This window comes from Rhinoraja longicauda, chromosome 43, assembly GCF_053455715.1.
Source record: "Rhinoraja longicauda isolate Sanriku21f chromosome 43, sRhiLon1.1, whole genome shotgun sequence".
In the NCBI taxonomy this organism is placed as follows: Eukaryota; Metazoa; Chordata; class Chondrichthyes; order Rajiformes; family Arhynchobatidae; genus Rhinoraja; species Rhinoraja longicauda.
The window spans coordinates 5,254,688-5,282,406 of record NC_135995.1 but is presented as its reverse complement, the minus strand read 5'-3'; the positions used below and the strand labels follow the sequence as shown (position 1 = coordinate 5,282,406).

The 27,719-nt window shown below is 59.7% G+C and overlaps 1 protein-coding gene across 1 annotated transcript in view; it reads left to right on the top strand.

Annotated features, from left to right (window-relative positions):
• Positions 1–25,671, top strand: part of LOC144612192 (uncharacterized) — a 30,558-nt gene extending 4,887 nt beyond the window's left edge. Inside the window, exons 5-16 of the mRNA XM_078431750.1 lie at positions 1,093–1,188; positions 7,909–8,004; positions 11,520–11,615; positions 15,302–15,397; positions 16,579–16,659; positions 17,229–17,309; positions 18,111–18,191; positions 19,905–19,985; positions 20,980–21,060; positions 22,467–22,547; positions 23,521–23,620; positions 25,181–25,671. Of these exons, the coding sequence (XP_078287876.1) occupies positions 1,093–1,188; positions 7,909–8,004; positions 11,520–11,615; positions 15,302–15,397; positions 16,579–16,659; positions 17,229–17,309; positions 18,111–18,191; positions 19,905–19,985; positions 20,980–21,060; positions 22,467–22,547; positions 23,521–23,606 (956 nt within the window). The 3' untranslated portion in view covers positions 23,607–23,620; positions 25,181–25,671. The remainder of the gene's footprint in view (positions 1–1,092; positions 1,189–7,908; positions 8,005–11,519; positions 11,616–15,301; positions 15,398–16,578; positions 16,660–17,228; positions 17,310–18,110; positions 18,192–19,904; positions 19,986–20,979; positions 21,061–22,466; positions 22,548–23,520; positions 23,621–25,180) is intronic.
• The last annotated feature ends 2,048 nt before the right edge of the window (positions 25,672–27,719 follow it).

Here is a 27,719-nt window from a genome sequence, read left to right as displayed (position 1 = left end):
TGCTGTAGGCCTGGACAGTGTGGGCCCGGACAGTGTAGGCCAGGACACTGAAGGCCCCGACTCTGTAGCCGGGACATCCCGTAAATGGGCTAATATTACATATTACACTGTTACCCGGACAGTGTAGGCCCGGACAGCTAAGGCCCGGACACTTAGGACCGGACGCTGTAAGCCCGGACGCTGTAGGCCCGTAGAGTGTAGGACCGGACGCTGTAGGCCCGGACAGTGTAGGCCCGGACACCATAGGCCCGGACACAGTAGGTCCGGACACTGTAGGCCTCGACATTGTAGGCCCGGACGCTGTAGGCCCGGATGCTGTAGGCCCGGACAGAGTAGGCCCGGACAGTGTAGGCCCGGACAGTGTCGGGTCAGACAGTGTAGGCCCGGACAGTGTCGGGTCAGACAGTGTAGGCCCGGACAGTGTCGGGTCAGACAGTGTCGGGTCAGACAGTGTAGGCCCGGACAGTGTCGGCCCGGACAGTGTCGGGTCAGACAGTGTAGGCCCGGACAGTGTAGGCCCAGACAGTGTATGCTCGGACAGTTTAGGCCCGGACAGTGTTGACCCGGACGCTGTAGGCTCGGACAGTGCAGTCTCGGACGCTGTAGGCCCAGATGCTGTAGGCCTGGACACTGTAATGGCCTACAGTGTCCAGGTCTACAGTGTCCGGGCCTACCCAGTGTAGGCCCGGACAATGTAGGCCCGGACACTGTAGGCCTGGACACTGTAGGCCCGGAGACTGTAGGCCCGAACAGTGTAGGCACGGACAGTATAGGCCCGGACAGTGTAGGCCGGGACCCTGTAGGCCCGGACAGTGTAGGCCCGGACACTGTAGGCCCGGACACTGTAGGCCTGGACACTAGGCCCAGACAGTGTAGGCACGGACAGTGTAGGCCCGGACACAGTAGGCCTGGACCCTGTAGGCCCGGACAGTGTAGGCCCGGACACTGTAGGCCCGGACACTGTAGGCCCGGACAGGTTATGCCTGGACAGTGTAGGTGTGTGTGCGTGCGTGCGTGCGTGCGTGCGTGCATGTATGTGTGTGTGCCGTTAGCTTTCCTCCCGTTATGAAGGTGTGTTAACTTTCTTCACAGCCTTGTTGGTCGTTCCAGGAGTCATGTCCACGTTTGATTCACCAGCTGGGAAGGAGTATTACGATGATGTTGGTGCCTTTGACTCAGTTGGAGAAGGTGAGTGGGATTTGGAGACTAGGGGTTGCCAACCGTCCTGTATCAGCCGGGACATCCTGTATATTGGGCTCAATTGGTTTGTCCCGTACGGGACCGCCCTTGTCCCATGTTAGGCCCGGGGGGGGCGCTGTAGGCCCGGACACTGTAGGCCCGGACACTGTAGGCCCGGACACTGTAGGCCCGGACACTGTAGGCCCGGACGCTGTAGGCCCGGACACTGTAGGCCCGGACGCTGTAGGCCCGGACACTGTAGGCCCGGACACTGTAGGCCCGGACGTTGTAGGCCTGGACACTGTAGGCCCGGAAAGTGTAGGCCCGGACACTGTAGGCCCGGACACTGTAGGCCCGGACACTGTAGGCCCGGACACTGTAGGCCCGGACACTGTAGGCATCGAGCGCTGTTGGTCCGGACCGTGTAGGCCCGGACGCTGTAGACCCGGACATGTTTGGCCCGGAAACTGTAGGCCCAGACAGTGTAGATCCGGACAGTATAGGCCCGGACAGTGTAGGCCCGGACACTTTAGGCCCGGACAGTGTAGGCCCGGACACTGTAGGCCCGGACACTGTAGGCCCGGACGCTGTAGGCCCGGACACTGTAGGCCCGGACACTGTAGGCCCGGACGTTGTAGGCCTGGACACTGTAGGCCCGGAAAGTGTAGGCCCGGACAGTGTGGTAGGGAAAATACTGCAGATGCTGGTCAAAATCTGTGCATATTTAGACAGTGGAGGCCCGGACACTCTAGGTCCGGACAGTGTAGGCCCGGAGAGTATAGGCCTGGACACTGTAGGCCCGGACACTTTATTCCAGACAGTGTAGGCCCGGACAGTGTAGGCCCGGACAGTGTAGGCCCGGACAGTGTAGGCCCGGACACTGTAGGCCCGGACTCTGTAGGCCCGGACTCTGTAGGCCCGGACACTGTAGGCCCGGACAGTGTAGGCCCGGACAGTGTAGGCCCGGACAGTGTAGGCCCGGACAGTGTAGGCCCGGACACTGTAGGCTCGGACGCTGTAGGCCTGGACATTGTAGGCCCAGACTCTGTAGGCCCGGACAGTGTAGGCCCGGACACTGTAGGCCCGGACCCTGTAGGCCCGGAAGCTGTAGGCCCGGACAGAGTAGGCCCGGACAGAGTAGGCCCGGACAGAGTAGGCCCGGACAATATAGGCCCGGAGGCCCTATACAGTTGCACAACTGTACAAGAAGCCCACACAGTTCCCAATCTCCGTATCGCTGGCTGGGACTCACTAGGGCAAGCTCCTGCTCCATTCCCTGTCTCCCTCTGTCTCTTCTTCCAGTTTCCCATAATCATACTTTACCAGCCAACTATATTTGGCAACACACAAGGAATTTGTTCCCCCACACGGCCATCTATATATATTACTAAAACGGCCTCCCCTTTATTCTTAGACTGTGTGTGTGTGGCCCCTGGTTCTGGACTCCCCCAACATTGGGAACATGTTTCCTGCATCTAGCTTGTCCAGTCCTTTTATAATTTTACACGTCTCTATAAGACCCCCCTCTCGTCCTTCTAAACTCCAGTGAATACAATCTTTCCTCGTACGACAGTCCCGCCATCCCGGGGATTAACCTGGTGAACCTACGCTGCACTGCCTCAATAGTAAGGACGTCCTCCCTCAGATTAGGAGACCAAAACTGCACACAGTACTCCAGGTGTGGTCTCACCAGGGCCCTGTACAACTGCACACAGTACTCCAGGTGCGGTCTCACCAGGGCCCTGTACAACTGCACACAGTACTCCAGGTGCGGTCTCACCAGGGCCCTGTACAACTGTAGAAGGACCTCTTTGCTCCTGTACTCAACTCCTCTTGTTATGAAGGTGTGTTAACTTTCTTCACAGCCTTGTTGGTCGTTCGGGGCCCGGACACTGTAGGCCTGGACACTGTAGGCCCAGACACTGTAGGCTTGGACACTGTAGGCCCGGAGGCTGTAGGCCCGGACAGTGTAGGCCCGGATGCTGTAGGCCCGAATGCTGTAGGCCCGGACACTGTAGGCCCGGACACTATACGACAGGAAGCTGTAGGCCCGGCGGCTGTAGGCCCGGACAGATTAGGCCCGGACGCTGTAGGCCCGGATTCTGTAGGCCCGGACAGTGTAGGACTGGACGCTGTAGGCCCGGACGCTGTAGGCCCGGACACTGTAGGCCCGGGCACTGTAGGCCCGGACACTGTAGGTCCGGACACTGTAGGTACGGACATTCTAGGCCCGGACACAGTAGGCACGGACACTGTAGGCCTAGACACTGTAGGCCCGGACGCTGTAGGCCCGAACAGTGTAAGCCCGGACTGTGTAGGCCCGGACAGTGTAGGCCCGGACGCTGTAGGCCTGGACGCTCTAGGTCCGGATGCTGTAGGCCTGGACAGTGTGGGCCCGGACAGTGTAGGCCAGGACACTGAAGGCCCCGACTCTGTAGCCGGGACATCCCGTAAATGGGCTAATATTACATATTACACTGTTACCCGGACAGTGTAGGCCCGGACACTTAGGACCGGACGCTGTAAGCCCGGACGCTGTAGGCCCGGACAGTGTAGGCCCGGACACCGTAGGCCCGGACACAGTAGGTCCGGACACTGTAGGCCTCGACATTGTAGGCCCGGACGCTGTAGGCCCGGATGCTGTAGGCCCGGACAGAGTAGGCCCGGACAGTGTAGGCCCGGACAGTGTCGGGTCAGACAGTGTAGGCCCGGACAGTGTCGGCCCGGACAGTGTCGGCCCGGACACTGTAGGCATCGAGCGCTGTAGGTCCGGACCGTGTAGGCCCGGACACTGTAGGCCCGGACGCTGTAGGCCCGGATATGTTTGGCCCGGAAACTGTAGGCCCAGACAGTGTAGATCCGGACAGTATAGGCCCGGACAGTATAGGCCCGGACAGTGTAGGCCCGGACACTTTAGGGTCCGGACAGTGTAGGCCCGGACACTGTAGGCCCGGACACTGTAGGCCCGGACGCTGTAGGCCCGGACACTGTAGGCCCGGACGTTGTAGGCCTGGACACTGTAGGCCCGGACAGTGTAGGCCCGGACAGTGTGGTAGGGAAAATACTGCAGATGCTGGTCAAAATCTGTGCATATCTAGACAGTGGAGGCCCGGACACTCTAGGTCCGGACAGTGTAGGCCCGGAGAGTATAGGCCTGGACACTGTAGGCCCGGACACTTTATTCCGGACAGTGTAGGCCCGGACAGTGTAGGCCCGGACAGTGTAGGCCCGGACACTGTAGGCCCGGACTCTGTAGGCCCGGACTCTGTAGGCCCGGACACTGTAGGCCCGGACAGTGTAGGCCCGGACAGTGTAGGCCCGGACACTGTAGGCCCGGACTCTGTAGGCCCGGACTCTGTAGGCCCGGACAATGTAGGCCCGGACAGTGTAGGCCCGGACACTGTAGGCCCGGACACTGTAGGCCCGGACTCTGTAGGCCCAGACAGAGTAGGCCCGGACAATATAGGCCCGGAGGCCCTATACAGTTGCACAACTGTACAAGAAGCCCACACAGTTCCCAATCTCCGTATCGCTGGCTGGGACTCACTAGGGCAAGCTCCTGCTCGATTCCCTGTCTCCCTCTGTCTCTTCTTCCAGTTTCCCATAATCATACTTTACCAGCCAACTATATTTGGCAACACACAAGGAATTTGTTCCCCCACACGGCCATCTATATATATCACTAAAACGGCCTCCCCTTTATTCTTAGACTGTGTGTGTGTGGCCCCTGGTTCTGGACTCCCCCAACATTGGGAACATGTTTCCTGCATCCAGCTTGTCCAGTCCTTTTATAGGCCCGGACACTGTAGGCCCGGACATTGTAGGCCCGGACACTGTAGGCCCGGACACTGTAGGCCCGGACACTGTAGGCCCGGACACTGTAGGCACGGACTCTGTAGGCACGGACACTGTAGGTCCGGTCACTGTAGGCCCGGACAGTGTAGGCCCGGACACTGTAGGCCTGGGGGGCGCTGTAGGCCCGGACGCTGTAGGCCCGGACAGTGTAGGACCGGACGCGGTAGGCCCGGAAAGTGTTGGCCCGGACACTATAGGCCCGGACGCTGTAGGCCAGGACACTTTAGGCCCGGACGCTGGAGGCCCGGATGCTATAGACCCGGACAGTGTAGGCCCGGACACTGTAGGCCCGGATGTTGTAGGCCCGGGCGCTGTAGGCCCGGACGCTGTAGGCCCGGACAGTGTAGGCCCGGACATTGTAGGCCCGGACGCTGTAGTCCTGGACACTGTAGCCGGGACATCCCGTATTTTGGGCTGAATTAGTTTGTCGCGTATGTGACCGCCCCTTATCCCGTATCAGGCCCAGGGGGCGCTGTAGGCCTGGACACTGTAGGCCCGGACACTCTAGGTCCGGACACTCTAGGCCCGGACACTCTAGGTCCGGACACTGTAGGCCCGGACACTCTAGGTCCGGACACTGTAGGCCCGAAAAGTGTAGGCCTGGACAGTGTAGGCCAGGACAGTGTAGGCCCGGACGCCCTAGGCCCGGTCAATGTAGGCCCGGACACTGTAGGCCCGGACGGTGTAGGCTCGGACGCTGTAGGCCTGGACATTGTAGGCCCAGACTCTGTAGGCGCGGACATTGTAGGGCTGGACACTGTAGGCCTGGACCCTGTAGGCCCGGACGCTGTAGGCCCGGACAGAGTAGGCCCGGACAATATAGGCCCGGAGGCCCTATACAGTTGCACAACTGTACAAGAAGCCCACACAGTTCCCAATCTCCGTATCGCTGGCTGGGACTCACTAGGGCAAGCTCCTGCTCGATTCCCTGTCTCCCTCCGTCTCGTCTTCCAGTTTCCCATAATCATACTTTACCAGCCAACTATATTTGGCAACACACAAGGAATTTGTTCCCCCACACGGCCATCTATATATATTACTAAAACGGCCTCCCCTTTATTCTTAGACTGTGTGTGTGTGGCCCCTAGTTCTGGACTCCCCCAACATTGGGAACATGTTTCCTGCATCTAGCTTGTCCAGTCCTTTTATAATTTTACACGTCTCTATAAGACCCACCTCTCATCCTTCTAAACTCCAGTGAATACAATCTTTCCTCGTACGACAGTCCCGCCATCCCGGGGATTAACCTGGTGAACCTACGCTGCACTGCCTCAATAGCAAGGACGTCCTCCCTCAGATTAGGAGACCAAAACTGCACACAGTACTCCAGGTGCGGTCTCACCAGCGCCCGGTACAACTGCAGAAGGACCTCTTTGCTCCTGTACTCAACTCCTCTTGTTATGAAGGTGTGTTAACTTTCTTCACAGCCTTGTTGGTCGTTCGGGGCCCGGACACTGTAGGCCTGGACACTGTAGGCCCAGACACTGTAGGCTTGGACACTGTAGGCCCGGAGGCTGTAGGCCCGGACAGTGTAGGCCCGGACGCTGTAGGCCCGGATGCTGTAGGCCCGGACACTGTAGGCCCGGACACTATACGCCCGGAAGCTGTAGGCCCGGCGGCTGTAGGCCCGGACAGATTAGGCCCGGACGCTGTAGGCCTGGACGCTGTAGGCCCGGATGCTGTAGGCCCAGACAGTGTAGGACTGGACGCTGTAGGCCCGGACAGTGTAGGCCCGGACAGTGTAAGCCCGGACGCTGTAGGCCTGGACGCTCTAGGTCCGGATGCTGTAGGCCTGGACAGTGTGGGCCCGGACAGTGTAGGCCAGGACACTGAAGGCCCCGACTCTGTAGCCGGGACATCCCGTAAATGGGCTAATATTACATATTACACTGTTACCCGGACAGTGTAGGCCCGGACAGCTAAGGCCCGGACACTTAGGACCGGACGCTGTAAGCCCGGACGCTGTAGGCCCGTACAGTGTAGGCCCGGATGCTGTAGGCCCGGACAGTGTAGGCCCGGACACCGTAGGCCCGGACACAGTAGGTCCGGACACTGTAGGCCTCGACATTGTAGGCCCGGACGCTGTAGGCCCGGATGCTGTAGGCCCGGACAGAGTAGGCCCGGACAGAGTAGGCCCGGACAGAGTAGGCCCGGACAGTGTCGGGTCAGACAGTGTAGGCCCGGACAGTGTCGGGTCAGACAGTGTCGGGTCAGATAGTGTAGGCCCGGACAGTGTCGGCCCGGACAGTGTCGGCCCGGACAGTGTCGGGTCAGACAGTGTAGGCCCGGACAGTGTAGGCCCAGACAGTGTATGCTCGGACAGTTTAGGCCCGGACAGTGTTGACCCGGACGCTGTAGGCTCGGACAGTGCAGTCCCGGACGCTGTAGGCCCGGATGCTGTAGGCCTGGACACTGTAATGGCCTACAGTGTCCAGGTCTACAGTGTCCGGGCCTACCCAGTGTAGGCCCGGACAATGTAGGCCCGGACACTGTAGGCCAGGACACTGTAGGCCCGGAGACTGTAGGCCCGAACAGTGTAGGCACAGACAGTATAGGCCCGGACAGTGTAGGCCGGGACCCTGTAGGCCCGGACAGTGTAGGCCCAGACACTGTAGGCCCGGACACTGTAGGCCTGGACACTAGGCCCAGACAGTGTAGGCACGGACAGTGTAGGCCCGGACACAGTAGGCCTGGACCCTGTAGGCCCGGACAGTGTAGGCCCGGACACTGTAGGCCCGGACACTGTAGGCCCGGACAGGTTATGCCTGGACAGTGTAGGTGTGCGTGCGTGCGTGCGTGCGTGCGTGCGTGCATGTATGTGTGTGTGCCGTTAGCTTTCCTCCCGTTATGAAGGTGTGTTAACTTTCTTCACAGCCTTGTTGGTCGTTCCAGGAGTCATGTCCACGTTTGATTCACCAGCTGGGAAGGAGTATTACGATGATGTTGGTGCCTTTGACTCAGTTGGGGAAGGTGAGTGGGATTTGGAGACTAGGGGTTGCCAACCGTCCTGTATCAGCCGGGACATCCTGTATATTGGGCTCAATTGGTTTGTCCCGTACGGGACCGCCCTTGTCCCATGTTAGGCCCGGGGGGGAGCTGTAGGCCCGGACACTGTAGGCCCGGACACTGTAGGCCCGGACACTGTAGGCCCGGACACTGTAGGCCCGGACACTGTAGGCCCGGACACTGTAGGCCCGGACACTGTAGGCCCGGACACTGTAGGCATCGAGTGCTGTAGGCCCGGACAGTGTAGGCCCGGACACTGTAGGCCCGGACACTGTAGGCCCGGACGCTGTAGGCCCGGACACTGTAGGCCCGGACAGTGTAGGCCCGGACAGTGTGGTAGGGAAAATACTGCAGATGCTGGTCAAAATCTGTGCATATCTAGACAGTGGAGGCCCGGACACTCTAGGTCCGGACAGTGTAGGCCCGGAGAGTATAGGCCTGGACACTGTAGGCCTGGACACTGTAGGCCCGGACACTTTATTCCAGACAGTGTAGGCCCGGACAGTGTAGGCCCGGACAGTGTAGGCCCGGACAGTGTAGGCCCGGACACTGTAGGCCCGGACTCTGTAGGCCCGGACACTGTAGGCCCGGACAGTGTAGGCCCGGACAGTGTAGGCCCGGACACTGTAGGCTCGGACGCTGTAGGCCTGGACATTGTAGGCCCAGACTCTGTAGGCCCGGACAGTGTAGGCCCGGACACTGTAGGCCCGGACCCTGTAGGCCCGGACACTGTAGGCCCGGACACTGTAGGCATCGAGCGCTGTAGGTCCGGACCGTGTAGGCCCGGACATGTTTGGCCCGGAAACTGTAGGCGCAGACAGTGTAGATCCGGACAGTATAGGCCCGGACAGTGTAGGCCCGGACACTTTAGGCCCGGACAGTGTAGGCCCGGACACTGTAGGCCCGGACACTGTAGGCCCGGACGCTGTAGGCCCGGACACTGTAGGCCCGGACACTGTAGGCCCGGACGTTGTAGGCCTGGACACTGTAGGCCCGGACAGTGTAGGCCCGGACAGTGTGGTAGGGAAAATACTGCAGATGCTGGTCAAAATCTGTGCATATCTAGACAGTGGAGGCCCGGACACTCTGGGTTCGGACAGTGTAGGCCCGGAGAGTATAGGCCTGGACACTGTAGGCCCGGACACTTTATTCCAGACAGTGTAGGCCCGGACAGTGTAGGCCCGGACAGTGTAGGCCCGGACACTGTAGGCCCGGACTCTGTAGGCCCGGACTCTGTAGGCCCGGACACTGTAGGCCCGGACAGTGTAGGCCCGGACAGTGTAGGCCCGGACACTGTAGGCTCGGACGCTGTAGGCCTGGACATTGTAGGCCCAGACTCTGTAGGCCCGGACAGTGTAGGCCCGGACACTGTAGGCCTGGACCCTGTAGGCCCGGACCCTGTAGGCCCGGACAGAGTAGGCCCGGACAATATAGGCCCGGAGGCCCTATACAGTTGCACAACTGTACAAGAAGCCCACACAGTTCCCAATCTCCGTATCGCTGGCTGGGACTCACTAGGGCAAGCTCCTGCTCGATTCCCTGTCTCCCTCTGTCTCTTCTTCCAGTTTCCCATAATCATACTTTACCAGCCAACTATATTTGGCAACACACAAGGAATTTGTTCCCCCACACGGCCATCTATATATATCACTAAAACGGCCTCCCCTTTATTCTTAGACTGTGTGTGTGTGGCCCCTGGTTCTGGACTCCCCCAACATTGGGAACATGTTTCCTGCATCGAGCTTGTCCAGTCCTTTTATAATTTTACACGTCTCTCTATAAGACCCCCCTCTCATCCTTCTAAACTCCAGTGAATACAATCTTTCCTCGTACGACAGTCCCGCCATCCCGGGGATTAACCTGGTGAACCTACGCTGCACTGCCTCAATAGCAAGGACGTCCTCCCTCAGATTAGGAGACCAAAACTGCACATAGTACTCCAGGTGCGGTCTCACCAGGGCCCTGTACAACTGCAGAAGGACCTCTTTGCTCCTGTACTCAACTCCTCTTGTTATGAAGGTGTGTTAACTTTCTTCACAGCCTTGTTGGTCGTTCGGGGCCCGGACACTGTAGGCCTGGACACTGTAGGCCCAGACACTGTAGGCTTGGACACTGTAGGCCCGGACGCTGTAGGCCCGGACAGTGTAGGCCCGGACGCTGTAGGCCCGGATGCTGTAGGCCCGGACACTGTAGGCCCGGACACTATACGCCCGGAAGCTGTAGGCCCGGCGGCTGTAGGCCCGGACAGATTAGGCCCGGACGCTGTAGGCCCGGATGGTGTAGGCCCGGACAGTGTAGGACTGGACGCTGTAGGCCCGGACGCTGTAGGCCCGGACACTGTAGGCCCGGGCACTGTAGGCCCGGACACTGTAGGTCCGGACACTGTAGGTACGGACATTCTAGGCCCGGACACAGTAGGCACGGACACTGTAGGCCCAGACACTGTAGGCCCGGAAGCTGTAGGCCCGAACAGTGTAAGCCCGGACAGTGTAGGCCCGGACAGTGTAGGCCCGGACGCTGTAGGCCTGGACGCTGTAGGTCCGGATGCTGTAGGCCTGGACAGTGTGGGCCCGGACAGTGTAGGCCAGGACACTGTAGGCCCGGACACTGAAGGCCCCGACTCTGTAGCCGGGACATCCCGTAAATGGGCTAATATTACATATTACACTGTTACCCGGACAGTGTAGGCCCGGACACTTAGGCCCGGACGCTGTAAGCCCGGACGCTGTAGGCCCGTACAGTGTAGGCCCGGACGCTGTAGGCCCGGACAGTGTAGGCCCGGACACCGTAGGCCCGGACACAGTAGGTCCGGACACTGTAGGCCTCGACATTGTAGGCCCGGACGCTGTAGGCCCGGATGCTGTAGGCCCGGACAGAGTAGGCCCGGACAGTGTAGGCCCGGACAGTGTAGGCCCGGACAGTGTCGGGTCAGACAGTGTAGGCCCGGACAGTGTCGGCCCGGACAGTGTCGGGTCAGACAGTGTAGGCCCGGACAGTGTAGGCCTGGACAGTGTCGGGTCAGACAGTGTAGGCCCGGACAGTGTAGGCCCGGACAGTGTAGGCCCAGACAGTGTATGCTCGGACAGTTTAGGCCCGGACAGTGTTGACCCGGACGCTGTAGGGTTGGACAGTGCAGGCCCGGATGCTGTAGGCCCGGATGCTGTAGGCCTGGACACTGTAGGTCCGGACAGTGTAGGCCCAGACACTGTAGGCCAGGACACTGTAGGACCGGACAGTGTAGGCCGGGACACTGTAGGCCCGGACAGTGTAGGCACGGACAGTGTAGGCCCGGACACAGTAGGCCTGGACCCTGTAGGCCCGGACAGTGTAGGCCCGGACACTGTAGGCCCGGACACTGTAGGCCCGGACAGGTTATGCCTGGACAGTGTAGGTGTGCGTGCGTGCGTGCGTGCGTGCATGTATGTGTGTGTGCCGTTAGCTTTCCTCCCGTTATGAAGGTGTGTTAACTTTCTTCACAGCCTTGTTGGTCGTTCCAGGAGTCATGTCCACGTTTGATTCACCAGCTGGGAAGGAGTATTACGATGATGTTGGTGCCTTTGACTCAGTTGGAGAAGGTGAGTGGGATTTGGAGACTAGGGGTTGCCAACCGTCCTGTATCAGCCGGGACATCCTGTATATTGGGCTCAATTGGTTTGTCCCGTACGGGACCGCCCTTGTCCCATGTTAGGCCCGGGGGGGCGCTGTAGGCCCGGACACTGTAGGCCCGGACACTGTAGGCCCGGACACTGTAGGCCCGGACACTGTAGGCCCGGACACTGTAGGCCCGGACACTGTAGGCCCGGACACTGTAGGCCCGGACACTGTAGGCATCGAGTGCTGTAGGTCCGGACCGTGTAGGCCCGGACGCTGTAGGCCCGGACATGTTTGGCCCGGAAACTGTAGGCCCAGACAGTGTAGATCCGGACAGTATAGGCCCGGACAGTGTAGGCCCGGACACTTTAGGCCCGGACAGTGTAGGCCCGGACACTGTAGGCCCGGACACTGTAGGCCCGGACGCTGTAGGCCCGGACACTGTAGGCCCGGACAGTGTAGGCCCGGACAGTGTGGTAGGGAAAATACTGCAGATGCTGGTCAAAATCTGTGCATATCTAGACAGTGGAGGCCCGGACACTCTAGGTCCGGACAGTGTAGGCCCGGAGAGTATAGGCCTGGACACTGTAGGCCTGGACACTGTAGGCCCGGACACTTTATTCCAGACAGTGTAGGCCCGGACAGTGTAGGCCCGGACAGTGTAGGCCCGGACACTGTAGGCCCGGACTCTGTAGGCCCGGACTCTGTAGGCCCGGACACTGTAGGCCCGGACAGTGTAGGCCCGGACAGTGTAGGCCCGGACACTGTAGGCTCGGACGCTGTAGGCCTGGACATTGTAGGCCCAGACTCTGTAGGCCCGGACAGTGTAGGCCCGGACACTGTAGGCCCGGACCCTGTAGGCCCGGACACTGTAGGCCCGGACACTGTAGGCATCGAGCGCTGTAGGTCCGGACCGTGTAGGCCCGGACGCTGTAGGCCCGGACATGTTTGGCCCGGAAACTGTAGGCCCAGACAGTGTTGATCCGGACAGTATAGGCCCGGACAGTGTAGGCCCGGACACTTTAGGCCCGGACAGTGTAGGCCCGGACACTGTAGGCCCGGACACTGTAGGCCCGGACGCTGTAGGCCCGGACACTGTAGGCCCGGACACTGTAGGCCCGGACGTTGTAGGCCTGGACACTGTAGGCCCGGACAGTGTAGGCCCGGACAGTGTGGTAGGGAAAATACTGCAGATGCTGGTCAAAATCTGTGCATATCTAGACAGTGGAGGCCCGGACACTCTGGGTTCGGACAGTGTAGGCCCGGAGAGTATAGGCCTGGACACTGTAGGCCCGGACACTTTATTCCAGACAGTGTAGGCCCGGACAGTGTAGGCCCGGACAGTGTAGGCCCGGACAGTGTAGGCCCGGACACTGTAGGCCCGGACTCTGTAGGCCCGGACTCTGTAGGCCCGGACACTGTAGGCCCGGACAGTGTAGGCCCGGACAGTGTAGGCCCGGACACTGTAGGCTCGGACGCTGTAGGCCTGGACATTGTAGGCCCAGACTCTGTAGGCCCGGACAGTGTAGGCCCGGACACTGTAGGCCTGGACCCTGTAGGCCCGGACCCTGTAGGCCCGGACAGAGTAGGCCCGGACAGAGTAGGCCCGGACAATATAGGCCCGGAGGCCCTATACAGTTGCACAACTGTACAAGAAGCCCACACAGTTCCCAATCTCCGTATCGCTGGCTGGGACTCACTAGGGCAAGCTCCTGCTCGATTCCCTGTCTCCCTCTGTCTCTTCTTCCAGTTTCCCATAATCATACTTTACCAGCCAACTATATTTGGCAACACACAAGGAATTTGTTCCCCCACACGGCCATCTATATATATCACTAAAACGGCCTCCCCTTTATTCTTAGACTGTGTGTGTGTGGCCCCTGGTTCTGGACTCCCCCAACATTGGGAACATGTTTCCTGCATCTAGCTTGTCCAGTCCTTTTATAATTTTACACGTCTCTATAAGACCCCCCTCTCATCCTTCTAAACTCCAGTGAATACAATCTTTCCTCGTACGACAGTCCCGCCATCCCGGGGATTAACCTGGTGAACCTACGCTGCACTGCCTCAATAGCAAGGACGTCCTCCCTCAGATTAGGAGACCAAAACTGCACATAGTACTCCAGGTGCGGTCTCACCAGGGCCCTGTACAACTGCAGAAGGACCTCTTTGCTCCTGTACTCAACTCCTCTTGTTATGAAGGTGTGTTAACTTTCTTCACAGCCTTGTTGGTCGTTCGGGGCCCGGACACTGTAGGCCTGGACACTGTAGGCCCAGACACTGTAGGCTTGGACACTGTAGGCCCGGACGCTGTAGGCCCGGACAGTGTAGGCCCGGACGCTGTAGGCCCGGATGCTGTAGGCCCGGACACTGTAGGCCCGGACACTATACGCCCGGAAGCTGTAGGCCCGGCGGCTGTAGGCCCGGACAGATTAGGCCCGGACGCTGTAGGCCCGGATGGTGTAGGCCCGGACAGTGTAGGACTGGACGCTGTAGGCCCGGACGCTGTAGGCCCGGACACTGTAGGCCCGGGCACTGTAGGCCCGGACACTGTAGGTCCGGACACTGTAGGTACGGACATTCTAGGCCCGGACACAGTAGGCACGGACACTGTAGGCCCAGACACTGTAGGCCCGGAAGCTGTAGGCCCGAACAGTGTAAGCCCGGACAGTGTAGGCCCGGACAGTGTAGGCCCGGACGCTGTAGGCCTGGACGCTGTAGGTCCGGATGCTGTAGGCCTGGACAGTGTGGGCCCGGACAGTGTAGGCCAGGACACTGTAGGCCCGGACACTGAAGGCCCCGACTCTGTAGCCGGGACATCCCGTAAATGGGCTAATATTACATATTACACTGTTACCCGGACAGTGTAGGCCCGGACACTTAGGCCCGGACGCTGTAAGCCCGGACGCTGTAGGCCCGTACAGTGTAGGCCCGGACGCTGTAGGCCCGGACAGTGTAGGCCCGGACACCGTAGGCCCGGACACAGTAGGTCCGGACACTGTAGGCCTCGACATTGTAGGCCCGGACGCTGTAGGCCCGGATGCTGTAGGCCCGGACAGAGTAGGCCCGGACAGTGTAGGCCCGGACAGTGTAGGCCCGGACAGTGTCGGGTCAGACAGTGTAGGCCCGGACAGTGTCGGCCCGGACAGTGTCGGGTCAGACAGTGTAGGCCCGGACAGTGTAGGCCTGGACAGTGTCGGGTCAGACAGTGTAGGCCCGGACAGTGTAGGCCCGGACAGTGTAGGCCCAGACAGTGTATGCTCGGACAGTTTAGGCCCGGACAGTGTTGACCCGGACGCTGTAGGGTTGGACAGTGCAGGCCCGGATGCTGTAGGCCCGGATGCTGTAGGCCTGGACACTGTAGGTCCGGACAGTGTAGGCCCAGACACTGTAGGCCAGGACACTGTAGGACCGGACAGTGTAGGCCGGGACACTGTAGGCCCGGACAGTGTAGGCCCGGACAGTGTAGGCCCGGAAACTGTAGGCCTGGACACTGAAGGACTGGACACTGTAGGCCTGGACACTGTAGGCCCGGACACTGTAGGCCCGGACAGGTTATGCCTGGACAGTGTAGGTGTGCGTGCGTGCGTGCGTGCGTGCGTGCGTGCATGTATGTGTGTGTGCCGTTAGCTTTCCTCCCGTTATGAAGGTGTGTTAACTTTCTTCACAGCCTTGTTGGTCGTTCCAGGAGTCATGTCCACGTTTGATTCACCAGCTGGGAAGGAGTATTACGATGATGTTGGTGCCTTTGACTCAGTTGGGGAAGGTGAGTGGGATTTGGAGACTAGGGGTTGCCAACCGTCCTGTATCAGCCGGGACATCCTGTATATTGGGCTCAATTGGTTTGTCCCGTACGGGACCGCCCTTGTCCCATGTTAGGCCCGGGGGGGGGGGGGGGGGCTGTAGGCCCGGACAGTGTAGGCCCGGACAGTGTAGGCCCCGGACACTGTAGGCCCAGACGCTGTAGGCCCGGACACTGTAGGCCCGGACACTCTAGGCCCGGACACTCTAGGCCCGGACAGCGTAGGCCCGGACACTGTAGGCCCAGATGCTGTAGGCCCGGACAGTGTAGGCCAGGACGCTGTAAGCCCGGACGCTGTAGGCCCGGACACTGTAGGCCCAGACGCTGTAGGCCCGGACAGTGTAGGCCAGGACGCTGTAGGCCCGGACGCTGTAGGCCCGGACAGTGTAGGCCAGGACAGTGTAGGCCCGGACACTGTAGGCCCGGATAGCGTAGGCATCTCTGGAGAACGTGGACAGGTACAAAATGCTGGAGTAACTCAGCAGGTCAGGCAGCATCTCAGGAGAGAAGGAATGGGTGACGTTTCGGGTCGAGACCCTTCTTCAGACTGATGTCAGGGAAGGATATAGGTGGAGACAGGAAGATAGAGGGAGAACTGGGAAGGGGGAGGGGAAGAGAGGGACCGAGGAACTATCTAAAGTTGGAGAAGTCAATGTTCATACCACTGGGCTGCAAGCTGCCCAGGCGAAATATGAGGTGCTGTTCCTCCAATTTGCGGTGGGCCTCACTATGGCACTGGAGGAGGCCCATGACAGAAAGGTCAGACTGGGAGTGGGAGGGGGAGTTGAAGTGCTCAGCCACCGGGAGATCAGTTTGGCCAACATGGACCGAGCGCAGGTGTTGAGCGAAGCGATCGCCGAGCCTGCGCTTGGTTTCGCCGATGTAAATAAGTTGACATCTAGAGCAGCGGATGCAATAGATGAGGTTGGAGGAGGTGCAGGTGAACCTCTGTCTCACCTGGAAAGACTGTTTGGGTCCTTGGATGGAGTTGAGGGGGGAGGTAAAGGGACAGGTGTTGCATCTCGTGCGGTTGCAGGGGAAAGTGCCCGGGGATGGGGTGGAGACCACAGAAGATGTGGGATGGATTGTTGTTAGATCAGGGACACTCCTGACTGCTGACCGGTCGGTGTCTGTCGTTGTTTTAGGGGCGTCCACTCTCGGCGAAGGTCTTCCGACGACCGGTGGGAGCTACGAGAATATTTCTGTGGGCCTCTCGTTAAACGCAGGTACACCAGAGACACAACATGTACACGGGACACGGGCAACACCACCAAAGATACTAGAGGAGCAAGATGGACCACTCCATCGAAATCGCACACACTGAAGTGTAGGCACACTGTAGGCCCGGACACTGTAGGCCCGGACGCTGTAGGCCCGGATGCTGTAGGCCCGGACGCTGTAGGCCTGGACTCTGTAGTCCCGGACACTGTAGGGCCGGACACTGTAGGCCCGGGGGGCGCTGTACGCCTGGACGCTGTAGGCCCGGACACTGTAGGCCCGGACGCTGTAGGACCGGACAGTGTTGGGCCAGACACTGTAGGCCTGGACGCTGTAGGCCCGGACACTGTAGGCCCGGACGCTGTAGGCCCGGACAGTGTTGGGCCGGACACTGTAGGCCTGGACGCTGTAGGCCCGGACACTATAGGCCCGGACGCTGTAGGCCCGGCGGCTGTAGGCCCTGACAGATTAGGCCCGGACGCGGACATCTCGTGCGGTTGCAGGGATGTGGGATGGATTGTTGTTCGATCGGGGACACTCCTGACTGCTGACCGGTCGGTGTCTGTCGTTGTTTTAGGGGCGTCCACTCTCGGCGAAGGTCTGCCGACGACCAGTGGGAGCTACGAGAATATTTCTGTGGGCCTCTCGTTAAACGCAGGTACACCAGAGACACAACACCAAAGATATTAGAGGACGCTGTAGGCCCGGATGCTGTAGGCCTGGAAGCTGTAGGCCCGGCGGCTGTAGGCCCGGACAGATTAGGCCCGGACGCTGTAGGCCCGGACACTGTAGGGCCGGGAACTGTAGGCCCGGACACTGTAGGCCCGGACGCTGTAGGCCCGGACGCTGTAGGCCCGGACAGGGTAGGCCCAGACACTGTAGGCCCGGACACTGTAGGCCCGGACGCTGTAGGCCCGCACACTGTAGGCCCAGACACTGTAGGCCCGGATACTGTAGGCCCAGATGCTGTAGGCGCGGATGCTGTAGGCCCAGACACTGTAGGCCCAGACACTGTAGGCCCAGACACTGTAGGCCCGGACACTGTAGGCCCGGACACTGTAGGCCCGGACAGTGTAGGCGTGGACACTGTAGGCCAGGGGGGGGCTGTACGCCTGGACGCTGTAGGCCCGGACACTGTAGGCCCGGACACTGTAGGGCCGGACACTGTAGGCCCGGGGGGGTGCAGTACGCCTGGACACTGTAGGCCCGGACACTGTAGGCCCGGACAGTGTAGGCCCGGACGCTGTAGGCTCGGACAGTGTTGGGCCGGACACTGTAGGCCTGGACGCTGTAGGCCCGGACGCTGTAGGCCCGGCGGCTGTAGGCCCGGCGGCTGTAGGCCCTGACAGATTAGGCCCGGACGCGGACATCTCGTGCGGTTGCAGGGATGTGGGATGGATTGTTGTTCGATCGGGGACATTCCTGACTGCTGACCGGTCGGTGTCTGTCGTTGTTTTAGGGGCGTCCACTCTCGGCGAAGGTCTGCCGACGACCAGTGGGAGCTACGAGAATATTTCTGTGGGCCTCTCGTTAAACGCAGGTACACCAGAGACACAACACCAAAGATATTAGAGGACGCTGTAGGCACGGATGCTGTAGGCCCGGAAGCTGTAGGCCCGGCGGCTGTAGGCCCGGACAGATTAGGCCTGGATGCTGTAGGCCCGGACACTGTAGGTCCGGACACTGTAGGGCCGGGCACTGTAGGCCCGGACAGTGTAGGACTGGACGCTGTAGGCCCGGACGCTGTAGGCCCGGACGCTGTAGGCCCGGACACTGTAGGCCCGGACGCTGTAGGCCCGGACAGTGTAGGCCCAGACTCTGTAGGCCCGGATACTGTAGGCCTGGACGCTGTAGGCCCGCACACTGTAGGCCCAGACACTGTAGGCCCGGACACTGTAGGCCCAGATGCTGTAGGCCTGGATGCTGTAGGCCCGGACACTGTAGGCCCGGACACTGTAGGCCCGGACACTGTAGGCCCGGACAGTGTAGGCCTGGACACTTTAGGCCTGGACACTTTAGGCCCCGGGGGGGGGGGGCTGTACGCCTGGACGCTGTAGGCCCAGACACTGTAGGCCCAGACTCTGTAGTCCCGGACACTGTAGGGCCGGACACTGTAGGCCCGGGGGGCGCTGTACGCCTGTACACTGTAGGCCCGGACGCTGTAGGCCCGGACAGTGTTGGGCCGGACACTGTAGGCCTGGATGCTTTAGGCCCGGACACTATAGGCCCGGACTCAGTATGCCCGGCGGCTGTAGGCACGGACAGATTAGACCCGGACGCTGTAGGCCTGGATGCTGTAGGCACGGACACTGTAGGCCCGGACGCTGTAGGCCCGGATGCTGTAAGCCCGGACAGTGTAGGCCCAGACACTGTAGGCCCGGACACTGTAGGCCCAGACGCTGTAGGCCCGGACACTGTAGGCCCGGACAGTGTAGGCCCGGACGCTGTAGGCCCGGATGCTGTAGGCCCGGACACTGTAGGCCCAGACACTGTAGGCCCGGACATTGTAGGCCTGGACAGTGTAGGCCTGGACAGTGTAGGCCTGGACACTGTAGGCCCGGGGGGGCTGTATGCCTGGACGCTGTAGGCCCAGACACTGTAGGCCCGGACGCTGTAGGCCCGGACAGTTTAGGACCGGACGCCTTAGGCCCGGACAGTGTTGGGCCGGACGCTGTAGGCCCGGACACTATAGGCCCGGAAGCTGTAGGCATGGCGGCTGTAGGCCCGGACAGATTAGGCCCGGACGCTGTAGGCCCGGACAGTGTAGGCCCAGACACTGTAGGCCCGGACGCTGTAGGCCCGCAAACTGTGGGCCCAGACACTGTAGGCCCGGACACTGTAGGCCCGGACACTGTAGGCCCAGATGCTGTAGGCCCGGATGCTGTAGGCCCGGACACTGTAGGCCCAGACACTGTAGGCCCGGACATTGTAGGCCCGGACAGTGTAGGCCTGGACACTGTAGGTCCGGGGGGGGCTGTACGCCTGGACGCTGTAGGCCCGGACACTGTAGGCCCGGACTCTGTAGTCCCGGACACTGTAGGGCCGGACACTGTAGGCCCGGGGGGCGCTGTACGCCTGGACGCTGTAGGCCCGGACACTGTAGGCCCGGACGCTGTAGGCCCGGCGGCTGTAGGCCCGGACAGATTAGGCCCGGACGCGGACATCTCGTGCGGTTGCAGGGATGTGGGATGGATTGTTGTTCGATCGGGGACACTCCTGACTGCTGACCGGTCGGTGTCTGTCGTTGTTTTAGGGGCGTCCACTCTCGGCGAAGTTCTCCCGACGTCCAGTGGGAGCTACGAGAATATTTCTGTGGGCCTCTCGTTAAACGCAGGTACACCAGAGACACAACACCAAAGATATTAGAGGACGCTGTAGGCCCGGATGCTGTAGGCCCGGAAGCTGTAGGCCCGGCGGCTGTAGGCCCGGACAGATTAGGTCCGGACGCTGTAGGCCCGGACACTGTAGGGCCGGGCACTGTAGGCCCGGACAGTGTAGGACTGGACGCTGTAGGCCCGGACGCTATAGGCCCGGATGCTGTAGGACCGGACACTGTAGGCCCAGACACTGTAGGCCCAGACAGTGTAGGCCTGGACACTGTAGGCCCGGGGGGGCTTTACGCCTGGACGCTGTAGGCCCGGACACTGTAGGCCCGGACTCTGTAGGCCCAGACACTGTAGGCCCGGACATTGTAGGCTCGGACAGTGTAGGCCTGGACACTAGGCCCGGGGGGGCTGTACGCCTGGACGCTGTAGGCCCGGACACTGTAGGCCCGGACACTGTAGGCCCGGACACTGTAGGCCCGGACAGTGTAGGCCTGGACACTGTAGGCCCGGGGGGCGCTGTACGCCTGGACACTGTAGGCCCGGACGCTGTAGGCCCGGACAGTGTTGGGCCGGACACTGTAGGCCTGGATGCTGTAGGCCCGGACACTATAGGCCCGGACTCAGTATGCCCGGCGGCTGTAGGCACGGACAGATTAGACCCGGACGCTGTAGGCCTGGACGCTGTAGGCACGGACACTGTAGGCCCGGACGCTGTAGGCCCGGATGCTGTAAGCCCGGACAGTGTAGGCCCAGACACTGTAGGCCCAGACATTGTAGGCCCGGACACTGTAGGCCCAGACGCTGTAGGCCCGGACACTGTAGGCCCGGACAGTGTAGGCCCGGACGCTGTAGGCCCGGATGCTGTAGGCCCGGCGGCTGTAGGCCCGGACAGTGTAGGCCCGGACGCGGACATCTCGTGCGGTTGCAGGGATGTGGGATGGATTGTTGTTCGATCGGGGACATTCCTGACTGCTGACCGGTCGGTGTCTGTCGTTGTTTTAGGGGCGTCCACTCTCGGCGAAGGTCTGCCGACGACCAGTGGGAGCTACGAGAATATTTCTGTGGGCCTCTCGTTAAACGCAGGTACATCAGAGACAGAACACCAAAGATATTAGAGGACGCTGTAGGCCCGGATGCTGTAGGCCCGGCAGCTGTAAGCCCGGCGGCTGTAGGCCCGGACAGATTAGGCCCGGACGCTGTAGGCCCGGACGCTGTAAGCCCGGACACTGTAGGGCCGGGCACTGTAGGCCCGGACAGTGTAGGACTGGACGCTGTAGGCCCGGACAGTGTAGGCCCAGACACTGTAGGCCCGGACACTGTAGGCCCGGACGCTGTAGGCCCGCACACTGTAGGCCCAGACACTGTAGGCCCGGACACTGTAGGCCCGGACACTGTAGGCCCAGATGCTGTAGGCCCGGATGCTGTAGGCCCGGACGCTGTAGGCCCAGGCACAGTAGACCCGGACACTGTGGGCCCGGACAGTGTCGGCCTGGACACTCTAGGCCCAGGGGGGCTGTACGCCTGGACGCTGTAGGCCCGGACACTGTAGGCCCGGACACTGTAGGCCCGGACGCTGTAGGCCCGGACGGTGTAGGGCCGGACACTGTAGGCCTGGAGGCTGTAGGCCCGGACACTATAGGCCCGGACGCTGTAGGCCCGGCGGCTGTAGGCCCGGACAGATTAGGCCCGGACGCGGACATCTCGTGCCGCCTCTCGTTAAACACAGGTACACCAGAGACAGAACACCAAAGATATTAGAGGACGCTGTAGGATCGGATGCTGTAGGCCCGGAAGCTGTAGGCCCGGCGGCTGTATGCCCGGACAGATTAGGCCCAGACGCTGTAGGCCCGGACGCTGTAGGCCCGGACGCTGTAGGCCCGGACAGTGTAGGCCCGCACACTGTAGGCCCAGACACTGTAGGCCCGGACACTGTAGGCCCGGGGGGGGGCTGTACGCCTGGACGCTGTAGGCCCGGACACTGTAGGCCCGGACTCTGTAGGCCCAGACACTGTAGGCCCGGACATTGTAGGCTCGGACAGTGTAGGCCTGGACACTAGGCCCGGGGGGGCTGTACGCCTGGACGCTGTAGGCCCGGACACTGTAGGCCTGGACTCTGTGGGCCCGGACACTGTAGGGCCGGACACTGTAGGCCCGGGAGGGGCGCTGTACGCCTGGACGCTGTAGGCCCGGACACTGTAGGCCCGGACGCTGTAGGCCCGGACAGTGTAGGCCCGGACGCTGTAGACCCGGACAGTGTTGGGCCAGACACTGTAGGCCTGGACGCTGTAGGCCCAGACTCTATAGGCCCGGACGCTGTAGGCCCGGCGGCTGTAGGCCCGGACAGATTAGGCCCGGACGCGGACATCTCGTGCGGTTGCAGGGGAAAGTGCCCGGGGATGGGGTGGAGACCACGGAAGATGTGGGATGGATTGTTGTTAGATCAGGGACACTCCTGACTGCTGACCGGTCGGTGTCTGTCGTTGTTTTAGGGGCGTCCACTCTCGGCGAAGGTCTTCCGACGACCGGTGGGAGCTACGAGAATATTTCTGTGGGCCTCTCGTTAAACGCAGGTACACCAGAGACACAACATGTACACGGGACACGGGCAACACCACCAAAGATACTAGAGGAGCAAGATGGACCACTCCATCGAAATCGCACACACTGAAGTGTAGTGCGCAACGGAGCGTGGCGGCCGCCATTTTAGTAGGCAAAACCCCCCACTCGCTAGGCCTCTCGCAGTGTAATCAGTGTTGTGGGGGAACAATATGTGTGATGGTACCATTAAAATACAGAATATATCTCATCTATCAATTGTTATTTTTCTTTTTAAATGTTTCTACAAGTTTCTGCATACTAAAATGGCGCCTTGACGTACTACGGTTTTTAGGGTCGAGTGGTCCATCTTGCTCCTCTAGTATCTTTGGTATTTAGGGTCGAGTGGTCTATCTTGCTCCTCTAGTACCTTTGGTTTTTAGGGTCGAGTGGTCCATCTTGCTCCTCTAGTATCTTTGGTTTTTAGGGTTGAGTGGTCTATCTTGCTCCTCTAGTATCTTTGGTTTTTAGGGTTGAGTGGTCTCTCTAGTATCTTTGGTCAACACACCCCCCCCCCTCCACACACACACACACACACGCACGTATACGCACAAGCACACGCACATATGCACGCACGCACACACACGTACGCACGCACGCACATGCACACACACACACGTACGCACACACAAACACACACACACGCATGTACACACACATGCACACACTTTCGTACACACACACGCAAGCACACACACACACACTCGTACGCACACAGACATACACACATGTACATACACACACAGACATACACGCACCTACAAACACACGCATGCACACATCGCATGCACACACACACACGCACACACACGATGGTATGCACACACACACACACATGTACGCAGGGACACCGTACACACCCACACAAACACGTACGCACACATACATACACGCACGCACGCACGCACGCACGCAGACACGCACTGATTTGTGATTTTCTTACAGCAGACGACACTCATCCCCAGGGCACCGCGTGTGCTCCAGGTTACACGCATGTAAGTGGCGGTGCCTCAGGACCCTGCCCAACAGACTAACACGCTGCTCACAGGTAACCATGGCCTTCTGTGATGTCAAGAGCATTGTGTTCGGTTCCGGGCACCGCGTTACGGGAAAGATGTCGTGGAGCTGGAAAGGGCGCGGAGAAGATTCACGAGGATGTTGCCAGGACTCGAGGGGCCTGAGCTCCAGGGAGAGGTTGGGGCCAGGCTGGGACTCTGTTCCTTGGAGCGCAGGAGGATGAGGGGCGATCTTATAGAGGTGTACAATATCACCAGGGGAATAGATCGGGTAGACGCACAGAGTCTCTTGCCCAGAGTAGGGGAATCGAGGACCAGAGGACACGGGTTCAAGGTGAAGGGGAAAGATTTAATAGGAATCTGAGGGGTAACTTTTCCACACAGAGGGTGGTGGGTGTATGGAACGAGCTGCCGGAGGAGGTAGTTGAGGCTGGGACTATCCCAACGTTTAAGAAACAGTTGGACAGGTACATGGATAGGACGGGTTTGGAGGGATATGGGCCAAATGTGGGCAGGTGGGACTAGCGTAGATGGGGCATGTTGGCCGGTGTGGGCAGGTGGGACTAGTGTAGATGGGGCATGTTGGCCGGTGTGGGCAGGTGGGACTAGTGTAGATGGGGCATGTTGGCCGGTGTGGGCAGGTGGGACTAGTGTAGATGGGGCATGTTGGTCGGTGTGGGCAGGTGGGACTAGTGTAGATGGGGCATGTTGGCCGGTGTGGGCAGGTGGGACTAGTGTAGATGGGGCATGTTGGCCGGTGTGGGCAGGTGGGACTAGTGTAGATGGGGCATGTTGGCCGGTGTGGGCAGGTGGGACTAGTGTAGATGGGGCATGTTGGCCGGTGTGGGACTAGTGTAGATGGGGCATGTTGGCCGGTGTGGGACTAGTGTAGATGGGGCATGTTGGCCGGTGTGGGCAGGTGGGACTAGTGTAGATGGGGCATGTTGGCCGGTGTGGGCAGGTGGGACTAGTGTAGATGGGGCATGTTGGCCGGTGTGGGCAGGTGGGACTAGTGTAGATGGGGCATGTTGGCCGGTGTGGGCAGGTGGGACTAGTGTAGATGGGGCATGTTGGTCGGTGTGGGCGGGTGGGACTAGTGTAGATGGGGCATGTTGGCCGGTGTGGGCGGGTGGGACTAGTGTAGATGGGGCATGTTGGTCGGTGTGGGCAGGTGGGACTAGTGTAGATGGGGCATGTTGGCCGGTGTGGGCAGGTGGGACTAGTGTAGATGGGGAATGTTGGCCGGTGTGGGCAGGTGGGACTAGTGTAGATGGGGCATGTTGGCCGGTGTGGGCAGGTGGGACTAGTGTAGATGGGGCATGTTGGCCGGTGTGGGCAGGTGGGACTAGTGTAGATGGGGCATGTTGGCCGGTGTGGGCAGGTGGGACTAGTGTAGATGGGGCATGTTGGTCGGTGTGGGCAGGCGGGACTAGTGTAGATGGGGCATGTTGGCCGGTGTGGGCAGGTGGGACTAGTGTAGATGGGGCATGTTGGTCAGTGTGGGCAGGTGGGACTAGTGTAGATGGGGCATGTTGGCCGGTGCGCTCTGTGGACAATTGACCATTGATCTCTGACCTCTCTCTCGTCCGCAGGAACTGCTCGGGGGAAGGATTTCAGCGCCGTACGCGATGATCCCCCAAAATCTCTTCCCCCCTCCGCACCTCACCTGCTTTTGGTTCCACTTGAGGATCTGAAAACCTAGTCTTCGCTGCTTCTAAAACCCCCCTCCCCTCCCCGCATCTCGAAACGACCCAGCTTGCTTTATTATGTTTAGTTGAGCCCATTGCCCCGTGTACCGAGGTACAGTGAGAAGCTTTGTCGCTGCGTACTATCCAGTCAACGGAAAGACTGCACACGATTACAATCGAGCCGTCCACAGTGGACAGACACAGGGTAAAGGGGAATAACGTTCAGCGCGAGGCAAAGCCCGATTACAGACAGTCCGAGGGTCTCCAGTGAGGCAGACGGGAGGTCGGGACCGCTCTCTAGTTGGGGAGAGGACGGTTCAGTTGCCTGATAACGGCCGGGAAGAAACTGCCCCTGAATCTGGAGGTGTGCGTCTCCACACTTCTGTACCTCTTGCCCCGATGGGAGAGGGGAGGAGAGGGGGTGACCGGTGGGGGGGGGGCGAGACTGGTCCTTGGTTCTGCTGCTGGCCTTGCCGAGGCAGCGTGAGGTGTAGACGGGGGCTGTGGGAGGGAGGGGAGCGGCGGTTTGTTTGTGTGTGCGTGCGTGACGGTCTGGGCTGCTGGCCTTGCCGAGGCAGCGTGAGGTGTAGACGGGGGGGGGGGCGGTGGGAGGGAGGGGAGCGGTGGTTTGTTTGTGCGTGCGTGCGTGACGGTCTGGGCTGAGTCCACAACTCCCTGGGTGGAAAAGTTCCTTCTCACCTCAGTTTTAAATGGCCTCCCCTTTATTCTTAGACTGTGTGTGTGTGGCCCCTGGTTCTGGACTCCCCCAACATTGGGAACATGTTTCCTGCATCGAGCTTGTCCAGTCCTTTTATACGTCTCTATAAGATCCCCCTCTCATCCTTCTAAACTCCAGTGAATACAAGCCCCAGTCTTTCCAATCTTTCCTCGTACGACAGTCCCGCCATCCCGGGGATTAACCTGGTGAACCTACGCTGCACTGCCTCAATAGCAAGGACGTCCTTCCTCAAATTAGTAGACCAAAACTGCGCACAGTACTCCAGGTGCGGTCTCACCAGGGCCCTGTAAAACTGCAGAAGGACCTCTTTGCTCCTGTACTCAACTCCTCTCGTTATGAAGGCCAACATGCCATTAGCTTTCTTCACTGCCTGATATACCTGCATGCCAACTTTCAGTAAGCGTGCAGGTACAGCAGGCAGTGAATATTTTAATGTTTTATTCTTAATTGTCTACTGCAGATGCATGGCAGATGCAGGTTAATGTGGATAAGTGTGAGGTTATCCACTTTGGTGGTAAGAACAGGAAGGAAGATTATTATCTGAATGGTGTCAAGTTAGGAAAAGGGGACGTACAACGAGATCTGGGTGTCCTAGTGCATCAGTCACTGAAAGGAAGCATGCAGGTACAGCAGGCAGTGAAGAAAGCCAATGGCATGTTGGCCTTCATAACAAGAGGAGTTGAGTATAGGAGCAAAGAGGTCCTTCTGCAGTTGTACAGGGCCCTGGTGAGACCGCACCGGAGTACTGTGTGCAGTTTTGGTCTCCAAATTTGAGGAAGGACATCCTTGCCATTGAGGGCGTGCAGCGTAGGTTTACTAGGTTAATTCCCGGAATGGCGGGACTGTTGTATGTTGAAAGACTGGAGCGACTGGGCTTGTATACACTGGAATTTAGAAGGATGAGAGGGGATCCAATTGAAACATAGAAGATTATTAAGGGATTGGACACGTTAGAGGCAGGAAACATGTTCCCAATGTTGGGGGAGTCCAGAACCAGGGGCCACAGTTTAAGAATAATGGGTCGGCCATTCAGAACTGAGATGAGGAAAAACTTTTCCAGTCAGTGAGTTGTGAATCTGTGGAATTCTCTGCCACAGAAGGCAGTGGAGGCCGATTCACTGGATGCATTCAAGAGAGAGCTGGATAGAGCTCTTAAGGATAGCAGAGTCAGGGGGTATGGGGAGAAGGCAGGAACGGGGTACTGATTGTGGATGGTCAGCCGTGAACACGGTGAATGGCGGTGCGTACAGGCTCGAAGGGCCGAATGGCCTCCTCCTGCACCTATTGTCTATCGTCTATCTTGTTGATCCTTGGAGTGGAACACCAAGGCAAATTGTTTGTACGCTCACGAACTTGGCTAATAAAATGTATTCAATTAAATTCAATCTGTACAATCTCTACTTCAGAGCTGCGAAATGCTAGCTGGGAAATGTGTATCATTTCACAACCTAACATCGAGTACAACCTCCTTTAACTTGCTGATGTTGTGGGAAAGATTGTAGTCTCCAAACCAGAACACAAGGGTCTCGACCTCCTTCCTGCCCTCCAGTACGGTGAACATCACCGAAAATACAGGCAAGACGTGCTGGAGTAACTCAGCGGGTCAGGCAGCATCTCTGTGGAGAACGTGGACAGGTACAAAGAGCTGGAGTAACTCAGCGGGTCGGGCAGCATCTCTGTGGGGAACGTGGACAGGTACAAAGT